The sequence below is a fragment of the Nicotiana tomentosiformis genome, chromosome 2 (genome assembly GCF_000390325.3).
Source record: "Nicotiana tomentosiformis chromosome 2, ASM39032v3, whole genome shotgun sequence".
Taxonomy (NCBI): domain Eukaryota; kingdom Viridiplantae; phylum Streptophyta; class Magnoliopsida; order Solanales; family Solanaceae; genus Nicotiana; species Nicotiana tomentosiformis.
In genome coordinates this window covers 79,910,559-79,920,293 of record NC_090813.1, presented here as the reverse complement: position 1 = coordinate 79,920,293, position 9,735 = coordinate 79,910,559, and the positions used below count along the sequence as shown (strand labels likewise).

The following is a 9,735-nucleotide window of genomic DNA, read 5'->3' as shown; positions in this document are numbered from 1 at the left end:
CTGATATACTTTTTATACTCGCAACATAGATGTACGATACCGCCTTTTGCTACTTAAATAGACCAAAAGAGATTTTATTAGTTGTCAGTACGTCTCTAAAGAGATTGTACTATCTTTACCCCCAATTTATATGGCAAACTGTTGGAAAAAGAATGGTAAGTATCTTTTTATATTTAGAAATATTTAATTTTAATATTTTAAATTTATCATTAATAAAATTATTTATAGTCATACAATAATCTAAGATTTATTTTAAATCACAAGTTCTATTTTTTTTTATTTTTTTAAAAAAAAAGTTTCTACGCTTAGTTAAATGATATCACATAAATTCGAATGAAGTGAGTAACATTAAATAAACTGCTTCCACATGTCTAAAATAAGGAAATGATATGATTGACCGGCCAATATTTTGGCTAATGGAGTCAATCTCACATAAGCATAAGTATATTTGCAAAATGTAGCATTTGTTGATAATATTCTTTGAGACCCAAAAATATTACATTGTATGGTGGACATCATTTGCACAAGTTGTATCTCTACTTTTACACCTAACAGGCCATGACTTTTTTGCCTATAAAAGGGAAGTTATTAGTTCATTTTAGACACAACAACAAGACTTGAATCTTCATTTCTTGTTTCTTCCTTTCCTCCTTTATTAAGAGTGATTTGTTTGAGAGTTGAGTATTGGGAAGCATTTGTGTGAACCCTTTTTTTAGAGTGATCTTGTGAGGTTATTCTCTTAGGGTATTTGGGATTAATTGGAGTATTTACTCTAATTTTGTACTCTTGTTGGTGTCACACCTCCTTTTTTCTGAGGGGATAGGAGATAAGAGAGTTTTTCCAATTTAAGTGACATTATTAGAAATGAGATTATTTATTTAATCAGAGTCGCCACTTGAAATTTATTATGGTGTCACAAGTTACCGGTTTATTTTAAAATCCCAAATCGAAGAAATTGACTCTATTTATGGTCCGAGAACATAGAAGACTGGGTAAAGAATTTTGTTAACTTGGGAGAAGGTGTGAGGCACTCCCGAGTTCTGTGATTTTAGCACGGTCGCTCAATTATTAATAATTAGCTTAATTATCTGATTCAATACATATTTGAAACCTATTGTGATTTTTAACTTTCTAATCGCTTTTAATAGAATTTGAATTCCTTTTAAGATTTATGGAATTTGTTTGAACAAGTCGTGATGTCGCAGACTCGTTTATTTTTTAACACATTGTGAATCGCGTCACGTGAAACGCACCCGCGATTTACAACATATTTATTTTTATTATTGTTTGAAGTTAAGGTCGGGTCACATGAAATGTGCACTCGAATTGGGGATTACATATCATGACTATGCCACGGGAACCGTACCCATAGTCACAATGATTTACTTAAACGCCCCTAAAGCAAACTATGCGTATTCATAGTTTGATTATCCTAAAGTTCGAGATTGCATGTGAGGTTCAAACGTTATGGAGATACACCGTGGGAGCCACACCATTCGTTTCTAAGTATTCTGAACTACCCGAGATGGTATTTAATTTCCAGAAGCAAACAGTATAATGAATTATAAACCAATATGTTATCAACTTAATTTAATTCATGAGATAATTGGCAGCCATCCAGGAAAATGATTGAACTTGATTCAAATTTATAACACTAGTACATTCTAAATTTACAATACTAGTACACTAGTACTACGACTACACTAGCTAGAACAAGATACATGATCTGGGCTAAATTATTGGGTTCAATACCCTAGGCCCAATGGCCTGAGGTCCAGACTCGTTCAAATAACTCCCAGTTGGGCCAAGTTACAAGTCTGGCCCATTTATGTAAACCCATGTTGAGACAAAATCTGGAGAAGAAAACATAGAACCTCGTACGTTCAAATTTAGAATCATGTGTAAAGCTAAATTGGAGATTAAGTTTATAAATATACCCTACTCCATAGCTGTTAATTATAGTAGTTGAATTCATGAATTATTACAAAACCATTTCAAACTGATCTTATACAAATCGTTCATCAGCAAGTAATCTTCAAACAAGGATGGTCAATGAACTTCACTTTAACTCATATGAACTTCTATGGCTAACCAGTGAAACCTGAAGCAGTTAAAGGTAGGCAAAAACTATGAAACTCATACGTTATATACTTCTGCAATTAAAAATGATGCATTGGCTCCTTCAGAGATGACTCCGATCAACTCGTGGTCAAGTCCATCCATGCCGCCACATCTTAATACCATTTTTTGAACACCAATCATTAGTTAGACAATAACAAGCTATATGAGATGATGAACTGATTAATACAACATTGTTAACAAACTAAAATAGTTTCAACAGACAAAAATCAACCAAGGAGGAACACTAAACAATCTAGAACACACTGGACAACCAATTCAAGTGAGCAGAAGCTAAGTGTAAACATGACACGAATATAGAAAGTGTTACTCATATCATTAGATGGAGAATGATAAATGAAAATTTACATACCTAACAGCAGAATCAAACAAAACAGAAAATAAGCCTCTGAAAATTAAAAAAGAGCAGCGGCAAGAACAAATGCAGCAGGCAGGGAAGTAGCAAGAACAAAACCAGAATGAACCTTGAAATTAGTTCAAAATTTAACTTGAGAAAGATCAGAATTTTGATGAATAGCACCCAATAAGACCTCTGAAATCTTTGTATTGGAGAAATTAAGCTTGTAAAAGAAAAGGAAAAAAAATCTAAGGTAAATGCTAGTGTGTATTTCAGAGGAATGATTCTTCGTATTAACCTTTGCGTGTAAGGAAGTGTGAGTGTTTTTTTTTATAGAATGTGAGAGTACAAGATGATAGGAATGAGGGAGAGGTTGAGGGATTCTGCTAGCCTCCCTTAAATTTAGGAAATTGGCATCTTTTAAAACATATAAGGGACAGTTGTCCCTATTTCTAAATAATTCTTTCAAATTTCAGCATCTTTTAAAACTACAAATGGATAGCTCTTTATGATTCTCTGAAATTCCCCATTTTTATTGTCCAATTGACTTCCCTAAGCTCTGCTTAATACAAAAACCACCCCAATTTTGACCTAGTTTCTGATTTTCAATGCCCTAAGTTTTCATGTTCCTTTAGCTCCCTCAAGTTTCGACATAAAAAACAAACACATTGATATGAACAAACATTAAACAACTAAATTATTTAACAATTATTTGATAACTTATATAATTAAACACACTAAATGATTATACACTTAATTAAGGCATTCAAACAAAAACTAGTTTGACCGGATTTAGGTACCAATCCGGCCAGAACAGAAAACCAAACAAAAATGATAAACAAAAGGATATTAATCACGTATCATGTAATTAACTTAAATAATTCTATTTTAAATTGAACTAATTAATACTTAACACCTAACTAATGATCCAAAAGAAAAAACAGAACAAGAAAACAAGGAAAAGGGAAAAGAAAACTATACTAACTTAGCCGGAAGTGAGTTAACGATTGAGGCGAATCAACGAGAGATAATGGTGACGAAGCTTTGACCTGTCAGTGGTGACTTGGTCGAAATATGATAATCTTCAAAATGAATCAAGACTAGCGTTAATGCACGAGAACAATTATTTAACGCAAGTTTTAAGTCAAAACGAGCCTTGAAAACATGGGAAATCGAAAAAAGGGTGACTAGGGTTTTTGGCCATCTTTAAGATCTGAAATTGGAGAAAATTGACATGGATTTTGGGGAAATTGGCAGTATGATGAAGATCAGGGGTGTGTGGGGAGTGTGTGGTATCAATTTAGAGTAGTTCGGGGTATCGTCGCCGCCGTAGGCGATTTCCGGGGGCGCCAGGCGGTGGTGAGAGACAGAGTATGTGAGAGATGAGGAAAGGGGGGAAATGTGGTCAATCTCTAGGGTTTGGGGGTTCTGACCGTTATAAGGGAGTGAGATGGGGGTTCCGGTCCGTTGAATCGAAGAAAGATGGACGGTCCTGATTGAGAGAGTGGAAAACGGGGTCGTTTGGTAAAATGGGAACTAGGCTAGCTTGGAGATGGGTTAAGGAGGCGACTGAGCCATTTAAAATTGAGCCCAGTCCGATTTTTGACTTAGATAATGGCCTTTTTCCTTTCTTCTTCTCATTTCCTTAATTTTCTTTCATTTTAAAAATTCTATAAATTTAAAAATAAGAATCCTAATTAGATTCTATCTTAATCCTAATTTGCAAAATTAACCTACTCATTATTCTAATATTTAGATAATTAATTAACCTAAAACTAATGAAGGAAAAATTAATAATTTGAAACTAAGAGCTAAAAATATAAGAGCCTATGGTATTTTATGATTTTTATTTAATAATGCAATTAATTAACAACTTAATACAAATAAAAACCTAAAATGCAATGCATGAATTCTTTTTGACATTTTGTGGTATTTTCTTGTAATTTTAAAATATTAAACATGAAACTAAATGCAAATAACAATTAGCAAGAGATTCCTAAAAATTCTATGAAAATTAAAATAATTAGAAAAATCCTATTTTGTGAATTATGTAGGAATATTTTAGGGGGACAAAAATCACGTGCTGACAGCTACCCCTCTTTGCTCGGAAACATGAAGAGTTTTCGGGCAAATATAACGTGAGCAATTACGAGCGATTTTTGCCTGGTTGGATACGCCATGGGAAGCACTTTGAAAAAGTTTGACCGAACCTTACTTCAGAGGTTGCCTACATATCCTTGGCAATAAAGGAATCAGGTCAGTGTAGTTCTGGAAGTTTTGGTTGCTAGGATTACCGAGAAGCTATGATTTCACTATTGTTGCTGATGTTTCTGCTTGTTGAGCTCCTTATTACACCAAAATCAAAATGAAAAAGAGAGAGTAAACAAGTCTATCAGCTATGAGTTACAAGGTTTCTATCTCTAGGTCTTCTGAAACTTGATCTTGAGTCTTGACTAGTTTTTCATGCAGTCTTTGATCTGAATCTTGATGCTTGCTATCTGCGGGTGCTTCTTCATTCTTCTTCAGCTTTTCGAACCAAGATGGGGCATGCAAAGCTTGTGACTTCTATCATGTCTTGAGTAGTCCCTATCTATCTCCGTTTCTGCAATTTGGATTCACTTATTTTCCTTTTTTTTCTCTATTTTGGATTGAGACTTCTTTTTGGTCATCTCGAACCCTGTGCCTTGATGTATAACCTACTCAGGCACCAAAACAAACAAACGAATAAAAGTTTTCTAGGGAGTGGAGACCCTATGTCTAAAATATCATCAACCAGGGAGTGGAGACCCTATGTTGGAAAAGAGACTAGGGAGTGGAGACATGTCTAAAATATCATCAACTAGGGAGTGGAGACCCTATGTTGGAAAATCATCAACTAGGGAGTGGAGACCCTATGTTGGAAAAGAGACTAAGGAGTGGAGACCCTATGTCTAAAATAAAATCAACTAGGGAGTGGAGACCCTATGTTGGAAAATTATCAACTAAGGAGTGGAGACCCTATGTTGGAAAAGAGACTAAGGAGTGGAGACCCTATGTCTAAAATAAAATCAACTAGGGAGTGGAGACCCTATGTTGGAAAATCATCAACTAAGGAGTGGAGACCCTATGTTGGAAAAGAGACTAGGAATTGGAGACCCTATGTCTAAAATTAAATCAACTAGGGAGTGAAGATCCCATGTTGAAAAAATACAGCTAGGGATTGGAGACCCTATACTATCATGATTTTGAACTTTTTCTTCTTTTTTCTTTTTTTCTTTTTGTTATCCTTTTCATCATCATTTTTTTTTATATCAGAGAATGAGTAAATGCGGGAAATAATTTTTTGGAGGAGGCTTCCCGTTTAGAGTGGTTGCTGCAAAACTGTTTCTAGCCTTTGCACAATTTGTTTTTGGTTGAACATGCTTCTTGCAAGGTTGTTTTTGGATTGCACATGTTTCCTGATTTATTTTCAAATAAATAATAATATGTCAGTTTGAAATGGTGGTTGGTTTTTTGGCCTTGATTGTTTCAGTCACTTGATCTCGACGCTTTCAGCTGTAACTAGTTGTTTCCTGAATACCGATTGCATTTCTAACCTTGGAAAAACTCTGGCTTTTCCAAACTTTGCCATGACGGTCAGTCACGTGGAACTTAATCTTTTCAAATTTATTTTGCCTTTGTGGGCATTTGACTTTGAATTTTCTCTTTCAACAGTTTTTTATTTTGAAGCATCGGCCACCATGGCCAGTCGAAGTCGACTTGATGCCCCTGCCAATAGGGATGGGCGTTCGGTACTTCAGTACGGTATTTAATAACTACGGTTCACTATTTCGGTATATCAATTATGCATATCAAATATCATACCAAAATAGTTCGGTACGGTTCAGTATTTTCTTATTTTGTTTGGTATGGTTTTGGTATCATACCAAAGTCTTTCAAATCTCTCAAGATTATGTTATGCCTAATTTTTCTATTGCCTAACGTCTCTTATGACTTCTGCTGAGAATTCAACCACTCAAAGGCAAACTCAAAGCCATTTTTTCAAGAATAATTAGTTCGCTGACACTGTTTTGATTGCCAAATCAGAAAAGAGAAATGAAATTGATGGTGTATATTCCCCAAAAACAGTGGTTCTTTAAATGCTCAAACTACTGCCCGTAAGTCTCTAAGCCTAAGGAGGCTGCTAGGCCCGCTAAGGGATTAGGGAATTAGGATTTAGAGATGTTGGGATTAGGCTTATTGGGCTGGAAAATAGAAATATAGGTGGGCTTGGACTTAAATATTTCGGTATACCGAAATATCAAAACCTCAATACCGAATACCATACTGAAATATCGAAATTTTTGTACCGAAATACCGAAAGAACCGAAACCGAAATACCAAATTAATTCGGTTCGGTTCGGTTCGGTTCAGAATTCGACTTTTCGGATTTTATGCCCATCTATACCTGCCGAGGATGGGTACCTTTTTTGCATATTGTCTTGTATTAAGTGAGAAACCTGTAAATCAATCTTGCCATCCTTTATTTATCTTAGTTTCGAAATAGAGTTAGACCGAAAGGAATTCAAAGAAAAAGCAAACAATGGAATGGATAAATGAATTTGAACAAGAGGTATCTCTTTCGAAGAAAGGAAAGAAGGACTTATCTGGAGTACATGCGAACTTCAATGAACATGACATGCCTCTTGGACTGGATGCCTGGCCCATGTAAACCGTCAGACTCTCTGAAATTCATCATAACTTTTGCCTCAAAATCGAGAAACCTTGCCAGGACTTTGTCGATGCTGATGGCTATGAGGATCCTCTTTTCGATCAGTGGCGCCCTTTGCGGGTTTTCACCAGCTGACTTCTCTCATTTCTCTTCTCATCGTCGCCTTATAGTGTTATTTGCGAGTTTTCACTTACATGACTCTCTCATTTTAATTTCTCTTCTTACCATCGCCTTATGGTGCCCGCGAGGGTTTTTACCAATAAGACTCTCTCATTTAATTTCTCTCATTTTGTTATATCAGATCCAAGTAACTGTATCCTCCAAGTTGAACATATTTGTCGATTGATCAGAAGGACTTGAACATGGTTTTGGGGTAAAAAGCAATTGGATTGAATTACAACCATGGAACCTTTCAAGCGAACCACATCGCCGAACCATTATAATTTCTATCCCACTTTCAACTTTGGGGCAATTTGGATTTTTATTTTGGTGTGACTGAACCCCAGAGAGAGGCTACCTACGTATCCTTTTGGAATCAAGTCGAGCGTAGTTCAAGAACTTTGTTTTTGATTTTATTTTGTTTTGCCTTTTCTTTTCATTCATTTTTTTTAACATGACTTTCAGGTTCCAAAGAGGGTAATCAAGAAAAAGGGAACTGGCTCAAAAGGTTTGCAAGGGTTGGTAGTGTTTGGGTAGCGAGAATGAAAGCCTTCGTCATCCCAATCGGAGAGTATTAAAGTCGCGAAAAGGGTCAAACATAATACCTTTTGACCGCATCTGTATTGACAACTATTTCAAGGTCATTTTCTTCAATGTCTCCTAAGTACAATGCTCCTTTCGGCAACGGTTTTCTTATAATGTACGGACCTTTCCAATTTGTAGCAATTTTTCCTTTTGCTTCCTCATGATACGGGAGAATACGTCTCAGAACGAGTTGCCTCACTTCGAATTTCCTAGGCCGCACTTTCTTGTTGTAGGAACATGCAATTCTTTGTTGGTACAACTGCCCGTGGAAAACTGCGGCCATTCACTTTTCATCAATCATAATTAATTGTTCCTACTGGGTCTTGACCCATTCATCATCCTCTATCCCGACTTTCACAATGATTCAAAGAGAGGGAATTTCAACTTCTATAGGTATTGCAACTTCAGTATCATAAACCAATAAGTAAGGTGTAGCCCCAACTGATGTGCGCACGGTTGTGCGATATACCAATAATGCGAAAGGCAGCTTTTCATGCCACTGTCTAGAACTTTGAATCATTTTCCTGAGGATCTTCTTGATATTCTTGTTTGCAGCTTCAACAACGCCATTAACTTTTGGCCGATAAGGGGTAGAATTACGATGCGTAATCTTAAATTATTCGCATACCTCCCTCATCAAATGGCTATTCAGATTTGTAACATTATCTATAATGATAGTTTTAGGAATACCAAAATGACAAATAATGTTGGAATGCACGAAGTCCACCCCCGCTTTCTTGGTGACGACTTTGGAAGTGACTGCTTCAACCCACTTTGTGAAGTAATCAATGCCAACTAGAATGAATCTGAGCCCATTTGAAGGTTCCGGCTTGATTGGCCCAATAACATCCATACCACATGCAACGAACAACCAAGGTGTTGACATAGGATGCAACTCTAAAGGTAGTGCATGAATCAGGTCACCGTGTATCTGACACTGATGGCATTTTTGTACAAAACTGAAGCAATACTTATCCATGGTCATTCAGTAATAACCCGCCCGAAGAATTTTCTTTTCAAGGAAATATCCGTTCATGTGAGGCCCACATACTCCCGAATGCACTTCATTCATGATTTTTTCAGCTTCTCGGGCATCTACGTACCTCAAAAGATACAGATCTGGAGTTCTTTTGTACAAGACTTCTCCGCTCAAAGAGAAACTGATGGCAAGCCTTCTAATAGTTCGCTTTTGATCTCCACTAGCCTGCTCAGGGTATTCCTTTGTTTTCAAAAATCTTTTGATATCATGATACCATGGCTGAACACCTGGTTCTATATTAATTGCATTACAATAACCATGCCTCTCTCGAATTTGAATTTCCAGCGGATCAATATGGACATTACCTGGATACGGCATCATTGAGGCCAAAATAGCTAATGCATGAGCTTATTCGTTGTGGAATCGAGGAATATACCTGAACTCGACGGACTTGAACCATTTTGCTAAGATCCTCCACATGTTGCCTATATGGAATTATCTTGATATCTCGAGTTTCCCATTCACGTTGGGATTGCCGAATGATCAAATCAGAATCTCCCATGATTACCAATTCTTCCACATCCATATCAACTGCCATATTTATGCCCATAATACAAGATTCATACTCAGCGGTGTTGTTGGTACAAAAGAATAGATGTCGGGTTGTGGCCGGATAGTGCTGACCAGTGGGCGAAACCAAAATTTCCCCAATCCTGACACCTTTTGCATTTACAGTTCCATCAAAGAATATTTTCCAAGCATTGGTGTCTTCTAGAATTATTTTAGCTGAATTTACTTTCTCGTCCGGAAAGTAAGTACTTAGGGGTTGGTATTCATCATCAACCG

The 9,735-nt window shown here is 36.4% G+C and overlaps 1 protein-coding gene across 1 annotated transcript; it reads right to left on the bottom strand.

Moving 5' to 3' along the window:
• Positions 1-2,534: 2,534 nt before the first annotated feature.
• On the bottom strand, positions 2,535-9,487 carry LOC138905133 (uncharacterized). Its single transcript, XM_070193638.1, has 4 exons — positions 9,326-9,487; positions 8,962-9,114; positions 8,539-8,847; positions 2,535-2,603 (listed from the first exon to the last, which is right to left on the bottom strand). Exons 1-4 carry the CDS (start codon positions 9,485-9,487, stop codon positions 2,535-2,537), a joined length of 693 nt encoding a protein of 230 aa, XP_070049739.1.
• Between the last annotated feature and the right edge of the window lie 248 nt (positions 9,488-9,735).

Coding starts and splice junctions, on each gene's coding strand:
- LOC138905133 (XM_070193638.1), bottom strand. CDS start 9,487: ATGGCAGTTGATATGGATGTGGAAGAATTGGTAATCATGGGAGATTCT. Junction 9,115..9,325: donor TTCAAGTCCGTCGAGTTCAG/GTATATTCCTCG, acceptor TACCCTGAGCAG/GCTAGTGGAGATCAAAAGCG. Junction 8,848..8,961: donor TGAATGAAGTGCATTCGGGA/GTATGTGGGCCT, acceptor AAATGCCATCAG/TGTCAGATACACGGTGACCT.